The sequence below is a fragment of the Delphinus delphis genome, chromosome 3 (assembly GCF_949987515.2).
Source record: "Delphinus delphis chromosome 3, mDelDel1.2, whole genome shotgun sequence".
NCBI lineage: Eukaryota > Metazoa > Chordata > Mammalia > Artiodactyla > Delphinidae > Delphinus > Delphinus delphis.
Window position 1 is genome coordinate 1,874,116 of NC_082685.1, and position 19,332 is coordinate 1,893,447.

General features: G+C 61.4%; 2 protein-coding genes across 5 annotated transcripts in view; one reads left to right on the forward strand and one right to left on the reverse strand.

Annotated features, from left to right (window-relative positions):
• The window catches only part of HCN2 (hyperpolarization activated cyclic nucleotide gated potassium and sodium channel 2), a 21,010-nt gene continuing 1,678 nt past the window's right edge, over window positions 1-19,332 (forward strand). The window contains exons 1-7 of the mRNA XM_060007227.1: window positions 1-644; window positions 9,736-10,159; window positions 11,238-11,399; window positions 12,415-12,633; window positions 14,029-14,175; window positions 17,705-17,945; window positions 18,135-18,299. Of these exons, the coding sequence (XP_059863210.1) occupies window positions 1-644; window positions 9,736-10,159; window positions 11,238-11,399; window positions 12,415-12,633; window positions 14,029-14,175; window positions 17,705-17,945; window positions 18,135-18,299 (2,002 nt within the window). The remainder of the gene's footprint in view (window positions 645-9,735; window positions 10,160-11,237; window positions 11,400-12,414; window positions 12,634-14,028; window positions 14,176-17,704; window positions 17,946-18,134; window positions 18,300-19,332) is intronic.
• Window positions 14,167-19,332, reverse strand: part of POLRMT (RNA polymerase mitochondrial) — a 20,049-nt gene continuing 14,883 nt past the window's right edge. For 2 of the 4 annotated variants that reach the window (XM_069540537.1, XM_069540536.1), the window contains exon 22: window positions 14,167-14,775. The gene's annotated coding sequence lies outside the window, so the exon portion shown is untranslated. The remainder of the gene's footprint in view (window positions 14,776-19,332) is intronic. The other 2 variants (XR_011246392.1, XR_011246391.1) reach the window with 2 other exon arrangements.

The following is a 19,332-nucleotide window of genomic DNA, read 5'->3' on the forward strand; positions in this document are numbered from 1 at the left end:
ATGGACGCGCGCGGGGGCGGCGGGCGGCCAGGGGAAAGCCCGGGCGCGACCCCCGCGCCGGGGCCGCCGCCGCCGCCGCCGCCGCCGCCGCCCGCGCCCCCGCAGCAGCAGCCGCCGCCGCCCGCGCCCCCTCCGGGCCCCGGGCCGGCGCCCCCTCAGCAGGCGCCCCGGACCGAGGCGGCGCCCCCGGAGGCGGCGGACGAGGGCGGCCAGCGGGCCCGACTCCGCAGCCGAGACAGCTCGTGCGGCCGCCCGGGCACCCCGGGCGCGGCGAGCACGGCCAAGGGCAGCCCGAACGGCGAGTGCGGGCGCGGAGAGCCGCAGTGCAGCCCCGCGGGGCCCGAGGGCCCGGCGCGGGGGCCTAAGGTGTCGTTCTCGTGTCGCGGGGCGGCCGCGGGGCCCGCGCCGGAGCCGGGCGCGGGGTCGGGGCCGGCGGACGAGGCGGGCAGCGAGGAGGCGGGCCCGGCGGGGGAGTCGCGCGGCAGCCAGGCCAGCTTCATGCAGCGCCAGTTCGGCGCGCTCCTGCAGCCGGGTGTCAACAAGTTCTCGCTGCGGATGTTCGGCAGCCAGAAGGCCGTGGAGCGGGAGCAGGAGCGCGTCAAGTCGGCGGGGGCCTGGATCATCCACCCGTATAGCGACTTCAGGTACAGCCGCCCGGAGGGCCGGCCGGCCAGCGCGGAGGGGCACGGCCAGCGGACGCGCACAAGGGTCGTCCTGGGAGCGCTGTGGAGAGGGCGGGGCGGTGTGCCCCGCGGGTGACCTCGGGGCCCCTCGGTGACCTCGGGCGCGTCCGGGACCCGCCCCGGAATGACCTGGGCGCTCGAGGCGCCGCCCTTGGAGGGACACTGGGAGGCGCGCGCCCCCTCCCACGCAGCCTGACATTCCCCGCCCTTCGGGTGGGCGCACGTCACGGGCCGCAGGACCAAGGTCTGAGCGCGGAGGGGCGGAGAGGACGAATAGAGGGGAACGTGGGCGCCGGCGAGGCAGCGGAGCGGAAGGAAGGAGGAAGGAAGGGCGCCCGGGAAGGACGCACCCCGTAGAGGCTGGCGGAGAAAGGGTTAAGCGGACACGCCGGGTCCCAGGGTCTCCACCTGCGTCCCACGCCGCAGGGAGGCGCGTTCCGGGTCCCTGGGCCTCGGTATTGCGCAAGGAGGGGACACTGTTCGTGCTGGTGTCCCCCGGCTGTGTCTACTCTGAGCCGCATCAGCTCCAGCGGCTGGGTGGTGTGCCCAGGTGTCAGTGGTGGTGATGTTGATGTGAATTCAGCTGGCTGATCCGTGGAAAGGCTCAGAGCAAGGCCCGGAGCAGGCTCAGCCGCGTGTGTTTGTGGTGTGCCCAGGTGTCAGTAGTTGTGTAGATGCTGATGTGAATTAAGCCAGTTGGTGCGTGGAAAGCCTCGGAGCAAGGCTGGAGCAGTGTCACGCCGCCGCGTATGTTTGCAGTTCCGTTCCCCGGGTGAGCGCTGTGTGGCCTGGGAGTGTGAACGATGCACATCATTGCAGGCCGTGTGTGTGATCACGAACATGTGACTGCGGCGGGTAGGGGCCGAGTGCTCTGGGGGGTGTGTCTGCATGGCGGATCACTGGTGTGTGTTGGGGAGAGAGGGAGTGTGTGCGCATCAGCGGGCAGTGGGTGTGAGGTGTGTGCATGGTGTGTGTGTGAGGTGATGTGTCCGTGACTGGGGTGTGTGAGTTGGGGTGCAGAGGGTCTCCCCAGGCCTCCGGGCCACGATCTCAGGGTAGGCACGGTTTCAGCACCACGGACAGCAGTCCAGCGGCCTCCGAATCCTATGACGCCGCGGGTCTCGCCTCCCTCAGGCCTGAGGTCGGATTCCTGGATCCCCAGAGCTGGGAAAGCGGAGCTGTGGGACTCTGCCTTTCCCTGGCCCTCCATATCCCCTGTGCCTGACAACTGGGGAAACGGAGGCCCAGGGGCACACAACTCAGGAACGGAGGGTGGAAGAATGTCCAGGAGTCCAGCTCCTCACCCTCAGACCGTCCTGGGAGGTGAATGCAGCCTTGACCGGCGGCTTTGGGAGAGGCCGGGGGCCCAGATGGGGTGCCTCTGGATGGGCCCGACCGGCATGGGGGCTCAGCACCCCTGCAGATGGTTCCAGTCTGTGAAATGGGGATGAACTTGACTTCCAGGGCTCCCTGGCCCACCTGGCCCCTCTGTGAATGGGGGCTAAAGTCAGCTGGCTGGAAAGGGACGTGGGGGCCATGTGGGCAGGGGGAGGTGGCTGCAGAAAGTAGCCATTCCTCTGTCCCCTCCAGCACATCCGCCTGTAGCATCCAGGGCTGTGGGTGGCCCTGGGCTTCCTCTCAGCTACAGAAGGGGTGGGGGCTGCTGGGAGAAGGAGCTGGGCGTCCCCAGCCTTGTGCGCGTCCAGCACAGTTGCCCGTGGGTCCCTGGGCAGATACACTGTAAACTGGGGGTGAGCAACGGGATGGGGGTGAGGGAGGGATGAGTGGGGCCTGTAGCTGGGACTAGGTGAGCCAGTCAAAGTAAAAACCTTAAGACCCTGCCAAGCTGGGGTGCTGCGGGGCCTCTACAACCCCCCACACGTTTTGGGAACCCTTCTAGACCCCTCGGATTCAATATGGAGACAGACCCCCCAAGCACATGATCGGAGAAGTGCTTCCTGAGCCCCTCTTGGGCCACAGCACCTTAAGAATATAGATCCAATCCTCATGTCAGATGTGAGGTGGCTGCCGCAGCTACCCCAAATTTACATGCGAGGAGAGGGGGTCACGGAGAGGTAAAGTCACTCGCCCAAAGCCACACAGCTAGTCCCCGGCAGAGCAGGGATTCATTCCTGGGCAGGCTGGCCCCTGAGTCTCCACTTTTGGACTGTCAGGCAAGCTGGCCCCTGGCCATGTCCTGTCCAGGCCAAGAAGAAGTGGGAGGAGAAAGGCATCCTGGGGATTGTTCAAGATAAGGGGGCTGCCCAGGGGGAGCCGTGGGTCATCTCTGTGTTCGTGTGGGTGTTAGTTTTAAGACCCATTTGTGGAGCAGTAGGGAGAGGCCTTTCTGGGTCTGCTTGTCCACACTTGGCTCCGTTTGTCCTCATGACCTGACGGTGCAGACACCATCCCCGCTGGTGCCCGGGTAAGCCCTGGACATGACTTAAAAGGGAAACTGGGCCGTGAGACCAAGGCTTCTCCCCCAGCCCCAGGTCCTGCCCAGGGCCATGGCATCTCCACTTTCTTGAGCTGCAGCTTTGCTCAGATTGGCACGGCACCCATCTGGCATGGAGCACAGAGCAATTCATGTTTGGTCAACTGGGACAGCCTTGGTCACGCCTAGCTCCTCGGGCCACATGGGCTTCCAGGGAGGGCAGGCGTCTGCACAGTCCTCGGGGAGGGGGGCTCTTGAGGAAGGTGACTGGACCGAGGCCGGAGGAGCGGGCTGCAGAGGGGCTGCGGCAGTCTGCAGCGAGGCCTGCGCCCGCTGTGCATGGCCTGGAGTCCTCTCCGGGCTTCCCTGCCTCGGTTTCCCCAAATGTGTGGTGCACCCCATTTCTCTCGTTCCGGTCGATGTCTGCACGGTCCGTGCGTTCAGAAGCGGCCTTTTTTCCTTGATACGCTTACCTGCCTCTCCCCCCCACCTCCGTGGCGTCCTGGGGCCTGGCACGTTGCGGGGGCGGGGCCCAGGATGGTTTTGGGAACCTGCCGAGGGGCACACATGGGTACCCGGCAAGGCCAGTCAGGTCGTGAGCCCCAGCCCTTTCTGAGGCATGTCTTCACTTCTTCATGGGGCCATGAGTAGCACTGCAGCTGGCGCCCGGATACAGATGTTCTAGGAGCTTCTGTGGGGGTGGGGGAGGGGAGAAGCGTGTTCGAGGGACAGCAGGAAGGATTCAGGTTCAGGAGGGTTGCTTTTCCTTCTTTGCACCCTGAGGTCCATTTCTGAGTCAGAACAAGCATGAAGACCACCCCAGAGCAAAGCAGGGAGAGCGGCCAAGGGGCCAGCATGGAGGGTCACAGCCTGGGCCACTGCCTCCCGGAGGTCCTGGGGCCCTGGCAGGATCTTCTGCCCCTGCCCCCAAAAATGTATGACGAAGAAATACAGTTAACTCTTTCACCTGGCCACCCCGGGCTCTAGAGGCCAGAGAGAGGGCTTCGCGGAAAGGAGGAGAGCTCAGAGGGGAGGGTGTGGGTGGTGGTGCCCCAGGCAGCTAGGGCCCGGCTGCAACTCCCCACCGCCCGTTCTGGACAGTCCGCTTCTTCTGCCACTTCCAACACCTCCTTAGTTGGTGGTCACTTGGTGGTCAAGGCAGCCGTGGCCGTGTGGGCGCGTGGGCAGGTCGGGGGGGGGGTAGAGGCTTCATCTCCCTAGAGACAGTGTGGGCAAGTGGCTTCCCACGGCCTTTCTTCCCGTTCCCGAGTCTGTAAGTGCTTCTGAGGTCTGACCTGAGTCTCTCCTGCTGCTGCTGCCGAATCTCAGTTCAATGTTCCCGAATTGTGTACCACCGGGAGGCCTGGTTTGTGGGGAAAAGATAAGTGGGTCCTTTTCCTGGCCCTCAGCGGAGGTTAGACAAAGCCAGGACAGGTGGATGCTGACCTGTATCTGTGTGACATCCTGTGGGGTCCCTGAGGGCCTGGGGTGGTGGAGGGGCTGGCCTGAAGAGCCAACGGGGCTGGAGGACTTCTCCTGCCCCAGATGGCCCTACGGATTAGCGCGAGATCAGGATGCATCAGCTCATGAGAATAAACCCTGAATGATCCCAAGTTGGGGCGGTGGTGAGGGGCGGGGGCCAGGGTTTCCCCGGTTCTGAATCCAGCATGAAGACACTCAGAGTGGGGGGTTGGTGGACATGCCCATTTCCCAGGTGGGAGGATTGAGGCCCAGGGCCCACCCGGCTGGGAGGAAGGACGCTCCATGGTCCCTGTGAGGGGTCAGGGGCCTGAGGTGGCCGAGGCCCCTCTCCTCTCTCCATTGGTTTCCTGCCAGAATTTGGGGTTTCTGGCCCCTGAATTAACTGCTTTAAAAACGTCACACCCCCACACCCCCTGTTTCAACATCCATGACCTGGGGGTTCAGGGGGACACTGGGGGGCCTTCCTTAGCCACCCACTTGCTCAGGACAGACCCTGCCTCCTTCCCCCATCAGCAAGCCCAACCCACATGCAAAGAGCACAGGCTACCCCACTTCCTCCCTGGGCGCCGCCCTCTGCCCATTCCTTGCCTTCCGGCTGCCGGCAGGGGCATCTCAAGATTCATGTTCGTCCTTCTCACTTAAAACCTTCCATGGCCGTGGCCTCCACGGCCCTGCAGAGCCCGGCTCCCACCCCCTCTCACCCCTTCTCACCTCCCTTCACACCCCTGCTCCAGCCCCAGGCCTCCCGGCCTCCCCGGAAGGCAAACTCCACGCAGCCACGGGACCTTTGCACTTGCCGTTTCATCCGCCCAGGGTGCAGTGCCCGCACTCTGCCTAGCGGCCCTTCTCCATTATCCACCCACGCGTCACTTCCTCTGAGAAGCCGTCCCAGCCCACCCTGGCTAAAGTGGCCCCTCTGAAGCCTCCCACTCATTTATCTGTCTGTGTGGAACGCCTGTCTCCCCCCTGGGCTGGGGGCCCTGAGGGAGGGCCGGGTCTGTCTGGTCACCACATGTCCCCCAGGCCTGCACACAGTCAGCCCCACAGCCTGCCCTGTCTTGGGATTGCTCAGGAATCTTCCCCTGCAGGAGTCTCAGTTTCCCAATCCCTGACACCTGCCTGGGATCCGTAACTCACATCCGAGGGCTCAGGTCCTAATAATCCATCCCTAGCTCATCCTTAATCCCTGACCCCCCCTCCCTTCCCGGCCCCTAATCCCCTAGGATTTGCCCGATCCGATAGGTAATTCCTGGACTGCTTCCAGCCTGGTTCTTGGTTCTCTGACCCTGAAGGGAGGGAGCCGCTACCCTTGTTAACAGCGTCCCTGAGCAGCCACTTCAAGCTCCCGGGACGCCCCTGCCCCTCGTCCGGCCCTGCCCTGCCCGGTCCTGGAAGAATAGGGCTGCTTGTCAGCTTCTGGAATTGGAGGGGCCCCAAGTGCTGGAGACGGGAGGGTGACAGCATGGTCCTGAGCTGTGGCCTGGAGGTCTGGCCGCCTGGGTTCCGTCATTTCACCACTTCCCACCTGGGTTTCTCCGTCTGCGCAGAGAGAAGGGTCGGGGCAGCTGCTGGAGCGGGAGCTGGGCCCACAGTGGGGGCCCCGCTGACATCAGAGCCATGTGGGTGTGGCGCCCGGGAGAGGGTTCCAGGCTCTCCTGTCCACAGGGCGCTGGGGGTCGTTGCCGCTGAGCCCCCGCACCCCACCGGGAGCCCCGGCCTTGCTGGTCTCTCAGGGCCCAGCTCCTGTCCTGGCACAGGCAGGAAGCGGGATCTGAGTGTTTCCCGACGGGGCCCGTTGTTTGTTAGGAAGGACTTTTCAATACGAGGTTTAATTACTGTCCCTGAAGGCCCTGGGTGGCTGAGGGCTGACTCAGGCCCCTGCAGGCCCCGACCCCGTCCCAGGGGTCTCTGGGTCCCAGGGGTCTCTGGGTCCCAGGGGTCTCTGGGGCAGCCTGATGCGGGAGGGGCTGCCAAAGTTGGGCAGAGGAAGCATTGTGGCTCAGAGAAGGACAGTGATTAGCCCTGGGATGCACAGCCCAAGGGGGCGGGCAGGGCGAGGAAAGGGGGTGCTGGGGAGAGGGACCTGGATCCTCTGCCCCAGCCCTCAGTTTCCCCTCCTCCTACCCAATTCCAGGAGGACCAAGGGCCACAGGCCTGGGGGCGGCAGGCTGGCTTTCAGGTCTTTGCACCCCTCCCTGGCTGGGCCACCTCTCTGGTCTGTCAGTGGGGAAGTGTGGTGCCTGCACCCCCACCCCCACCCCCAGAACAAAAGGAGGGAACGTCTAGGACGAGTCGCCTGTGAAGGAGGAGGCCGTCTTCATCCTGGCCGTTTACGCTGTGGCTACCCGACCCTGGTAGTTTCTAGGCCCCCCGATTTAGATGGTTTCTAACCACCCCCTCCGTGGTTTCTAGGCTCGTGCCCCTGGCCTTCCTGCTTGCTTTGTCCCTGGGCGTGAGCGTCCACTGCCGTGGAAGCTCTGGTGGTGGAAATGGGGACTAGGCGGGTGCGGCCCCTCAGTCAGGTTGGGGCTGGGCCCCTGGGGGTCTTGAGGATGAGTAGATGCCCAACACCTTGTCTGGATTCAGGCAAAGGAAGGTCTTGAATTTGGAGCAGTCATTTGGGTTTTGCCCTTAACACTCACCCCAGATCATGTCAACCCTTTCAGCTCTCGAGGTCTCCATCCGCACACCGAGATGGGTTTCCCGGGCTCTCCCCATCATGGTTGGAGTCCCCATGGCCACTGGGAGAAGGCTCCAGTACATGTGGGCGGACAGAGCCGGGGGTGGGGGAGAACCTCAAAGCCTGCCACTCCCTGGGCTCCTCCCGGACAGACAGGAGACTGAGGTTCCCAGGGGCTGCAGGGACTTGCCCAAGGTCACACCTGCCAGTGGGCGGGAGCCCAGGTCTGGCTGCTGTCACCACGGTCTTAGACATTGGGTCCCTTCCAACCTTGGCTCTGGAAGACCAAGCTGCTGTGAACATCTTGTTACAAATCACTTTTTAATTGTTTTCTCTTCCTCTTGGATGATTTCCTTGGGATCAGTTCCCCGAAGTGGAAGGCCTGGGTCACCCGGCAGGCGCGGTGCTGTAGCTCTTCCCTCGGGGGGCTGCTCAGAACAGAGCCAATTCACAGTGAGTCCCAAAACAGGGAGCCCAGTGCGGCCAGGCTTTCTGCTAATTTGGGAGAGTCCCTCCAGCCCTTGGGAACCTCAGTCTCTTCTTCTATCCATCCAGGAGGAGCCCAGAGAGTGGAAGGCTTTGAGGGTCCCCCAGGCCTGTCCTGCCTACACATGCTAGAGCCTTCTCCAAGAGGACATGGGGACTCCGGCCATGATGGGGAGGGCGCCGGGCCTACGGGAGAGCCCTGGAAACCCACCGCGGGGTGGGCGTTTCTCCCTGCACCGTGAGGGGCAAAATCAGACGCATGACTCTGTTCAGAATTTGAGACCCTCCTTCGTGCGAATCTAGACAGGGGCTGTGGGCTTAGACCCCCATCTGGGGCATCTACTCATCACTGAGACCCCGGGCCTCCGAGGTTTTCTCTTTATGTATACGTGTTAACAGAAATATAACATAACAGTTAGCCTTTAACCATTTAAAAGTGTACCGCCAAGTGACATTAAGTACGTTCACAGCGTGGTGCAGCCATCCATCCCCCTTATCACTCACCAGAGCTGCTTCATCTTCCCAAACAGAAACTCCCCAGCCCCTACAGCCACAAACCCACTCTGTGTCTGTGGATCGGCCTGTCCTGGACGTTTCCCATCCGTGGAGTCACACACCGTGGGTCCTTCTGTGTGCGGCTTCTCTCACTGAGCATCGTGGTCTCAGGGTCCACCGACGTGGTAGCGGGTGTCGGGGCTTCTCTCCTTTCCGTGGCTGCGTGACGCCCTGTGTGTGGAGGGACACATGTGTTTGTGTGTCCATCCGCTGGTGGACACTCGGGTTGCTCCCACACTCTGGCCATTGTGAATCGTGCTGCCGTGGACACTGGTGCACAAGTGTCTCTTTGAGTCCCTGCTTTTGAGTCCTTGGGTGAAGGCCCAGGAGTGGAATTGCGGGGCCACATGGTGACTCTAACTTTCTCAGGAACCAACAGGTTTCTCTTGGAGTGGTTTTCTTTCCTATTTTGTCGATTGCCGCAGGGCTGGGCATCTCTCCATGTGGCCTTTGCTGCATCTGTCTGTCCTCGTGGGTAAATGCTGGACTCAGGACACTGTGCCTGGCCGTTAATATTCCTCAGATGGACGGGCCTTTTTCTGGGAGCACAGAATTCCCGGGTGGAGTTTTGGAATGGACCTCCAGGACTTGTATCGGTCCTGGGCATGTTTGGCCAGTCATCCCTTTTTCAGGTGTACTTATCACATGAAACATCCGAGCCGTGGCCAAGTCCCGTCCCTCAGGCTCTTCTGCCACCTGGCCCTGCGCTCTGCCGGGCAGGCCTTGGCTTCTCCTTTTTTCCCAGACGGCCTGGCACCCTGGCCTCTGTCCGGTCCCCAGCCCCCCCGGCTGCTACCTGAAATGGATGGACAGCCAGTGCCCCCTGTTCAGCCTTCCGGTGCCCCACTGGGAAGTCTGGCCAGGGTGGGGGTCCTGCACCTGGATGTCAAACTGTGGGTGTCCGGTGCCCACCCGGCACCTGCAGCCCCCGGCCGCCCAGCCACTCAACCCTCCTGGCTGCAGTTCCCACCCCCCACCCCCCCGCCCCTCCAGCTCCTCCGCTTGTCTGTCTTCCCCTCCTGGCTCGGCCCTAGTGCTTTTTGGACGGCAGCCTTGTGCCAGGCACGTTGGGCCTTCTTGGTCCTGGGAAACATTTAGTCAATTTTTGAGCGGCCTCTTGGACTCTTCCAGGTCTCCGGCTTCTTCAAGGAGAGAAGGTCAGGCTGGGCCAGAGAGAGGGACCTGGGCTGGGGGAGCCCAGCAGTGCTGTCTGGGGCTTGGGAGGGCTTCCTGGAGGCGGGGTCCACAGTAGCCGGGGCCAAAGTCTCAGCTTTGCCGGAGGAGGCGAGCGCTGGGCTGGTCTTCAAAGGCGCATGCGCGTGTGGTGGGGCAGGCAGGCTCCGCGGAGGGCCCCGCGCAGGGCCCCGCGCAAAGGTGGAGGTGTGACCGCGTGACCGGCTGCACCTCGCCCCCAGGTTCTACTGGGACTTCACCATGCTGCTCTTCATGGTGGGAAACCTCATCATCATCCCCGTGGGCATCACCTTCTTCAAGGACGAGACCACGGCCCCGTGGATTGTGTTCAACGTGGTCTCGGACACATTCTTCCTCATGGACCTGGTGCTGAACTTCCGCACGGGCATCGTGATCGAGGACAACACGGAGATCATCCTGGACCCCGAGAAGATCAAGAAGAAGTACCTGCGCACGTGGTTCGTGGTAGACTTCGTGTCCTCCATCCCCGTGGACTACATCTTCCTCATCGTAGAGAAGGGCATCGACTCCGAGGTCTACAAGACGGCGCGCGCCCTGCGCATCGTGCGCTTCACCAAGATCCTCAGCCTGCTGCGCCTGCTCCGCCTGTCGCGCCTCATCCGCTACATCCACCAATGGGAGGAGGTGAGCACGGCTGCACGTTGGCGCAGGGGCGGGGTCATGGGCGTGGGCAGGGTCGTGATGAGCGAGGAGGAGTGGTGATGCGGATGCAGGCGTGGGGTCTGTGGGGTCGTGATGGGCTGGAGCGGGGCTAGGATGTAGGGGCGCGGGGTTGTGATGAGCGAGGGGGTGGTGATGGGTGAGGATGCCGTGATGGGACCCGGCCATTGGCTGCAGGAGGGGGGCAAGGAGGCACCAGGAACAAAAAGGCGGGGCCATGATGGGAGACTCTGGGCGGGGCTACCGGGGTCCAGGGACATGGTCACAGTGAGAGGACAGGTGGGGATACAGGCAAACGAGCGGGGTCATTGGGTGGGGCACTGGGCGGAGTTACAGGGACTGCAGTGAGGGGCCTAGGAACCTTAGGGGTGGAACCTGGGCCTCTGGGCGGGGGCGGGGGGCACGGGGCGCGGTCACAGGAGCTTGTACCCGGTGGAGGGTCGGGGGGTCACAGGGAGCGCAGCATGGACGCTTAACGCATCCGCACCGCTCTCCTTCCTTCTACCCTGTAAGAGGCATACTCCACAGCCCCGGTGGCAACGGGGAAACTGAGGCTCCGAGAAGCGAAATCACGCCCCTCTCCCCCAAGTTCAGACCCGCCTCTGGACTGAGTGTGACCTGATTCCTGAAGCCCGCGGCCACCACGCGGGCTCAGAGTCGCCGCCACTGTCCAGGACAGCAGCTAGGCTCCGAGGCGGGGAGTGGGTGGGGACAAGGCTGCGGAACGAGGCCGTGGTCCTGGGAGAGGGCAGTGGGCAGGCGACCAGGCAGAGAGATTTGGGCGCCCGGGGCGGCAGGCCGAGCAGGGGGCCATGTGCTCTAGTCTAGGGTGCTGCATTACCTTGAAAGGCAACGGGTCTCACAGGAGCGGGGGCCCCACCGGCCGCGTGGGGGGCGTGGTGAGGTGGGGCGGCTCCCAAGGGGAGTGGGCCCTGCGGAGGGCTTCGTCCTCCCACTGCCCGGGTCGCAAGAGGCCGTGGGCGGAGGCCTCTCCCTCGCACACCGTCTGCGGGACTCTCACGGACGCCGCCCCACCCGCCAGATCTTCCACATGACCTATGACCTGGCCAGCGCGGTCATGCGCATCTGCAACCTCATCAGCATGATGCTGCTCCTGTGCCACTGGGACGGCTGCCTGCAGTTCCTAGTGCCGATGCTGCAGGACTTCCCGCGCAACTGCTGGGTCTCCATCAACGGCATGGTGGTGAGCCCCGAGCCCCCCGCCCCACATCCGCTCCCGGAGCGCACGGCGCCTGAAACACTCCTCTGGGGGTGAGCGCCCCTGTGGGCTGCTATCCGACTTCGAGCCTTGCCTTGCAGACCCCGGGACCATGGAGATCTTTGACCGTTTGAGGGCTATAGGATAGTTTCTGCCCCCCAGGGATCGCATCATCTGCTTACTGTGCTTTGCGATGCATTCCACTTTTTAATTTGCATACATGTATTTAAAAGACAGTTTTATATCATAGTCCTCAAATGGAAAAGTGGTATCATGGGCCGTGAGAGATAAAAATTGGAGACTCACAAGCACCTATTACTTCCTGGCTGAGACGCTGAGTGTTAAAAGCTTTCCTCCTGCACGTGGGGCACAGGGCAGGTGGGCATTGACGGGCGGGAGCAGCGGAGGGAAAACCCGTGGGTGCCCAGCCGGCGCCTGGCACAGCTGCCTGGCTGAGGCAGCTCACTGTCTGGCCGGACACCCAGGCATGTGGTCCTGTTTCCTGAACGGGGCCCGCTGCCCCCTCCCCTAGCCGGGTCAGCTGAGGACTGGGAAGGGCTCCTGGTCCTGCCTGATGCCTCCCCCCTCTCCGCCCCTCTGATCAGATGCCAGTGTCCCCAACTCACTGTCTCCGGGGTCCCCGGAACTTTCCCATTCTCTTGGCCTCACAGACACTCTCATCAGAGGCTGAAAAGTGGTGGGGGCTCCTGAGCCCCCAAGGCTAGACTCTGGCCCCTCCGAGCCTCAGTTTCCCAGGACTGAAGTGGGGAGGCGGCTTCAGACCCGCACCTGCTGCTGAGTGGCTGTGACGTGTGCGCACAGCCATGTCAGCTGCCTGAGTCTCAGTGTCCCTTGGTTACCTCTGGAAGACACGGAGCTCACCACCTGGATGCCTGGGGGAGGACGGGCAGGCGGGGCCCTGGGGGGGTGGTGTGCGTCAAGGGGCTCCCTGGGGGCCACGAGCGCCCACCCACCCGCCCCCCCACCCGTGGCCTTGCAGAACCACTCGTGGAGTGAGCTCTACTCCTTCGCGCTCTTCAAGGCCATGAGCCACATGCTGTGCATCGGGTACGGGCGGCAGGCACCGGAGAGCATGACGGACATCTGGCTGACGATGCTGAGCATGATCGTGGGCGCCACCTGCTACGCCATGTTCATCGGCCACGCCACTGCCCTCATTCAGTCGCTGGACTCCTCGCGGCGCCAGTACCAGGAGAAGGTGAGAGGGGGCGGCACCCCACATCCCCCCAGCTCTGTGGAGGAAGGAAGTCTGGAGCCTGGAGGGGGACAGGGCAGGAGGGGTTGAGGGAGACACAGGCCAAGGGAGGGGACGGGAGCCAGAGGGGTCCGAACAGGACAGGGCCAGTCCAAGGGGCATCAGGGGGCTCCAGGCGGGGGGGAAGGTCTCTGGGCCGTCTCGGGAGGGGCTGGGGTCCTAGGGTCGCTCAAGGACACGGGGGAAGCCTCTGGGGGAGCAAGGATGTCCTGGCACTTGGCCTTGGTGGGGGAGCCTCCGTGGAGCCAATCCAAGGGCTGTGGGCCGGGAAGGACCGAGAGAGGGCGGGTGCGACCCCACAGGCCAGCCCTTTCTGGAGGTCAGCCTCAGTCTCCCCTCCCTAAGGCCAAGGGGGGCCTGGTCCCTGGGACATCGCCCCATTGGCCCTGCACTGCTATCCGGTGGCTGGCCCTGGCCAGGCAGCTGCAAGCCCCCAAGCAGTGCCCAGCAGTCGGGTCGGCTGGGTCAGCTGGGCCTGGTGCCAGGCACCCCGGCTGTCCGGAAGCCACCAGCCTCCTACCCAAACATGAACTGGTGCCGCCACCCGCCTGCCGTCACGGGTTCCGCTGAGCTCAGGGCAGCTGTGGCCAGGCGGGGCTGGGCTGATTTCTAGAAAGATCATTGGGGAGGGGAGCCAGGGCCACCAAAGGGTCTGGGACCTCTGGGGCGGGGGCCAGTACAGCCCCCTCTAAGGGCTGGGGGTGGGGTGCTGGTGGCGGGAAAGGGTTGCCAGATGAAATTCAGGACGGGACTCCCCAGTGGTCCAGGGACTCCACACTGCCACTGTAGGGGACACGGGTTCCACCCCTGGTAGGGGAAGTTCTGCATGCCGTGTGGTATGGCCAAAAAAAAGGAAATTCAGGACATAGCAATAACTTTTTTTTTTTAATTCATTCATTCATTTCTGGCTGCGTTGGGTCTTCGCTGCTACGCGTGGGCTTTCTCTAGTTGCGGTGCGTGGGCTTCTCATTGCAGTGGCTTCTCTTGCTGTGCAGCGCGGGCTCAGTAGTTGTGGCGCACGGGCTCTAGAGCACAGGCTCAGTAGTTGTGGCGCACAGGCTTAGCTGCCCCAGGCTTAGCTGCTCCACGGCACATGGGATCTTCCAGGACCAGGGCTCGAACCCGTGTCCCCTGCACTGGCAGGCGGATTCTTGACCACTGCACCACCAGGGAAGTCCCCTGCCCAGGATATCCTTATCTGGGGCATTTTGGTCGTTTATCTGAAGTTCAGATCGCCCTGGGCATCTCGTATTGTGTTACTGTTAAGTCGAGGCCCACTCGGGGCGGGGGCTCGGGAGCGGCGGCCACTGACCCGGGTCCCCCCCTGCCCTGTTACAGTACAAGCAGGTGGAGCAGTACATGTCCTTCCACAAGCTGCCTGCTGACTTCCGCCAGAAGATCCATGACTACTACGAGCACCGCTACCAGGGCAAGATGTTCGACGAGGACAGCATCCTGGGCGAGCTCAATGGGCCCCTGCGGGAGGTGAGGTGGGGGTCCGCGTGCGGAGGAGGGTCCTGGGGGAGCCCCACGGGCCCCTGCAGGAGGTGAGGGGCGGGGTGCCCACTCCAGAGGCTCCAGGGAGGGTCCTTCCTGCCCCTCCCAGCTCCTGTTGTGGCCCATGGTTCTCGGTGTCCTTGGCTTGTGGACACGTCACCCTGGCCTCTTCCTTCATCTTCACGTGGCCTGTTCCTGTGTCTCTGTGTCCCCTCCTCTGTAAGGACACCAGCCACTGGGTTCAGCACGACCTCATCTTAACCAATCACACCTGCAAAGACCCTGTTTCCACATCTGGCCCCGTTCACACGTACCAGGGCTCAGGACTTCAGCGTATGACGGTCGTGGGCGGACAGTTCAACCCGTGACCCTCAGCAAGCAGTTACTGGGCGCCAGCCGTGTACCCTGCCCTGTTTCCAGGGAGGTGGTGCCAGAGGGGAAGCTCTGGGAGGGACGGAGTGGGGAGGGGCTTGGGGCGACTCACAGAGGCAAGTGTGAGCCTGCGTGGCCCTGAGGAGGGACAGGAACGGGCGCTAGGATTTCTCCCGAGGGTGGAGGTGCCTCCCAGCAGGCAAGCACTGTGGCTACCTGCAATGAAAATATTCGCTGGGTAATTATTTTCATTCATTCACTCATTTACAGACAAACACGTCACAGACCACAACATGCATGAAATGCCGTGTCGAGTGTATTCAGAGTGGTGCCACCACTGCCGCCTAATCCCGCGGCCTGGCCTCCCCGGCTGCTCAGGACACCCGGCCCTCACTCCCCATTCCCCTCCCGCCAGCCCCTGGCGACCTGTGTTTGATCATTACTTAGGTGTTTACATAAAGTCAAATTTACAAAACCAGATATATTCAGAAAATGGCCGTCTTCTGTCCTGTCCCTCTGCCCGGTTTCCTCCTGCTCTCTCCGTCCATTTTCTGCCTTTTTAACAAAACAAAGGCGGGCAGGCCTCCGGGGTGTCCGTGCCTGGCGCTCCCTCTCTGGGTCCTGTTATGCTTTGTGGGAGGAGCTCGCGGCACAGGGCAGAGGCGAGGGTGGGGTCGGGGCCCTGCCGGTCTGTCCAGATTCCCCTCCGAGGGCGCCACGAGGGAGACGGTCCCAAAACGCCCAGGTGAGAGGTGCACCCCTCAGGTGCGATTCTCTTATTTTCCTGCCATCAGGGGCTTATTTGCATTTCTTTCTGTAAACTGTTTATAACTTTTGCTTGTTTTCCTACAGAACTTTTGGTCTTTTTGTTGTTTTTATTATTTTTTGAAAATTGGGAGCGATTTATTTATTTATTTATTCATTTATTTATTTTTGGCTGCGTTGGGTCTTCGATGCTGCATGCGGACTTTCTCTAGTTGCGGCGAGCGGGGGGCTGCTCTTCGTTGCGGTGCGCGGGCTTCTCCTTGCAGTGGCTTCTCTTGTTGCAGAGCATGGGCTCTAGGCACGCGGGCTTCAGTAGTTGTGGCTCTCGGGTTTAGCTGCTCCGTGGCCTGTGGGATCTTGCCGGACCAGGGCTCGAACCCGTGTCCCCTGCATTGGCAGGCGGACTCTTAACGACTGCACCACCAGGGAGGTCCCTGGCCATTTTATCTTTAAAACTTGCTTACTGTGGTTTTATTCCCCCACGTGTGGAATTTTTATGCCCTGTACGTCAGGTGCTGCATGTATGCTTGCTGTACACAGTAAGTGTTCAATGTGTGCTTGTGTAACAGAGCGAGTGTTACAGTGTTCAGTGTTTGCCTTCTGTACGCAGCAGGTGCTCAACACCTGACTGCTGTACACAGTAGGTCAATATCTACTCTCTGCAGACATCAGGCACACAATACATGCTCGCTGTATACAGCAGGTGCCCAATACCTGCTTGCTGTACACACCCAGGCTTTAGAGGAATTTGCCCACGTTTTCTTCTCATACTTGTAGGGTTTCATTATTGGCATGTAGACCCCCTATGCCTTTGGAATTTATCGTGGAATCTGGCGTGAGGAAGGGATCCAGTCTTATCTGCTGTGTGGGGCTGAACCATCTGGCTCTGCCCCGAGACTTGGTGGGCGAGGGGCACCTTAGGCTGAAGTTCCCTCCTGCTTGGGTCTATTTCTGGACTTTTCATCTGTCCCATCGGCCTGTCTGCTCTGTGCGCGCCAAACCCACTCTGCATCGCAGAGGTTTGCGATGTGCTTCGGTGTCTTAGAGGGTGAGTTCCCCCTCCCTGCTTGTCTTTTGTCACGGGCTTCCTGCTACTTCTGCTCATTTGTTCTAAATGCACTTGACTAGCCCCGGTTATCGAGAAGCGAGCCGGGCGGCATTTCCACAGGGCTCTGTGTCCTGTATCCCTGCCCGGGGAGAACGGGTGTCTTCCGTCTCGAAGATGGTGAGCAGCGCTCTCTAAGGACGCAATGTGTTCAAGGCTCTTCTGTGCCTCTGGGAGGGTTTTCAACGTTTCCTCATATAGATTTGGCCATGTCTTGGTAAACTCGTGCCATGGCATCTCACTTAGCTCTTTATGTGGGTGGAAATGGGGTCTTCTCATCCATTACGTCTTCTTCGAAGTGCCTTTCGTTTGCCTGTACAAAAGCTGTGGATTTTTTTTTTAATTAATTATTTTTGGCTGTGTTGGGTCTTTGTTGCTGCACGCGGACTTTCTCTAGTTGAGGCAAGCGGGGTCTACTCTGTGCAGTGCGCAGGCTTCTCATTGCAGTGGCTTCTCTTGTTGCGGAGCATGGGCTCTAGGGCGCGCAGGCTTCAGTAGTTGTGGCATGCGGGCTCAGTAGTTGTGGCTCGCGGGCTCTAGCGCACAGGCTCAGTAGTTGTGGCGCACGGGCTTAGCTGCTCCGCGGCATGTGGGATCCTCCCGGACCGGGGCACGAACCCGTGTCCCCTGCATTGGCAAGCGGACTCTTAACCACTGCGCCATCAGGGAAGCCCGATTTTCTTTGTAAGGTAAGCAAAGTGCCCCGTCATTAGGGCACACCCGATGGATGCTCCGTCAGGTGAAATCCGCCCATGACCCCCACCCAGATCAAATACGGAGCATTTCCATCCCGCAGAGGCTTCTTTGCCAAGGATAACCGTCATCCTGACTTCTACCCCCGTGGATTCGTTTTAAGGCTCTTGGTTTTCATGTTGGTTTTTTTAACCACTTGCTATTTTGACAAATTTCCCTTGTTACAGTTTTCCGTTGACTCTTCCGGGTTTTTCAGGCAATCCCATTAATACAGATAGTAAAGAGATAGTTTTACTTTTTCCTTTCCAATTCTTACGTCTCTGAATGCTCTTCGTGTCTAACTGCATCGGCCAGTATTGCCAACACAGAGTTCAACAGTAGAGGATCTTGGGAATCTTTTCTTGATCCTGTCTTTGGTGGCAAAACCTCCAGTGTTTGCCTATTAAGATGCTGGCTTTCAGGCTAACGTGTTAAATCCCTTTCACAAACCGAAGGTCTGAGAGGTGCAACGGTCCCAAAGGTAGGGTGCGATGGAGGATCGGGTGTGCGCCCTGCCGTCACCCCCGCCTCCCACCCCTACAGGAGATCGTCAACTTCAACTGCCGGAAGCTGGTGGCCTCGATGCCGCTGTTTGCCAACGCCGACCCCAACTTCGTCACGGCCATGCTGACCAAGCTCAAGTTCGAGGTCTTCCAGCCGGGTGACTACATCATCCGTGAGGGCACCGTTGGCAAGAAGATGTACTTCATCCAGCATGGGGTGGTCAGTGTGCTCACCAAGGGCAACAAGGAGATGAAGCTGTCCGACGGCTCCTACTTCGGGGGTGAGTGTCTGTGGGCAGGGGCGCTGGCGGCGGACGGAGGTCAGGGTGGGGAACCCGAGCAGCAGGAAGGCCCTGGGGCGGTGGGGGGCGGGGCTGGACTGCTCTGCTGGCTGGGAGGGCCCTGGGGACAGCTGGCTTGGGCCGCTGGGTGTGGCCCAGCAGTGAGGACGCTGCCCCGGCTGCACGCAGAGATCTGCCTGCTGACGCGGGGCCGGCGCACGGCGAGCGTGCGGGCTGACACCTACTGCCGCCTCTACTCGCTGAGCGTGGACAACTTCAACGAGGTGCTGGAGGAGTACCCCATGATGCGGCGGGCCTTCGAGACGGTCGCCATCGACCGCCTGGACCGCATCGGTGAGTGGGCCCAGCGGTCAGCCTCAGTGGCTGTCGGGGGGCCGCCTGAGGAGTGGGGTGGCATGGCCCAGCTGACCCTCAGGGCCCCTTCTGACCCCCGGACCAGATTCCTTGACCCACTCTCTCCCTTGGCCAGACACGGCCCCGGTTTCCCAAGGATGGGGAAATGGGTGTTTCTGCTCCCTAGGCAAATGTTTGAGCACCTGCTGTGTGCCGGGAGGTGTAGATGTGGCCCATGAGGCTGACGGGGTGGCTGCCCTCAGGCTCGTCACAGAGGAGGGGATGTCCTTGTGACTCCAAGTGGAGACCCAGATGGGTAGGCGTTGCCGGTAGAAAGACAGAGGCATGTTCTGGGAGTGGAGACAGCATGTGCCAAGGCCCTGAGGTGGGAAAGAGGCCTGGAGTCCAGGGACTCAGGGAAGCTGGGAGGGAGGCGGGCACCAGGCACATGAGGCCACAGGGCTGTAGAGGAAGGCGCTTGGGCTGTAGGTCAGAAGCATTGGGGAGCCATGGATGATCCCAGGCAGGGGAGGACCTGATCAGGACCTGTGCACTTTATGAGGGTGGGCATATGGAGGAATCTGGTGGCCTGGCCTGTGTGTGTGTGGGGGGGTGGCTTTGGGTAAAGGGAGAGGTGGCCGGGCAGGGGGAACCTTAGAAATGGCCAAGGACTTGCTGAAGACTAGAGCAGGATTCAGAGAGGTAGAGGCCCTTGGTGCTATGTGTGGGAATAAAGACAGCGAACGGCTGTAGAAGCAAAATGGGGTGCGGTAGGGAAGAGTTGTTAAGACTTCCCAGTACGCAGAAAGCACTCAACGTGTTTATGTTATAAGAGGCGCTTCAATTTTTGCTCTGTACAGTATTTGCTCGATGTGTTTGCTATATACAGTAAGCACTCAACCCATGCTTGCTACGTACACGGCAGGCATTCAGCATGCCGGCCGTGTACAGGCAGGAGTCTGCGTGGGCTGCTGTGCACAGTAAGTGTCTGATACCTGCGTGGTGTACACAGCAGGTGCACGATACATGCTTG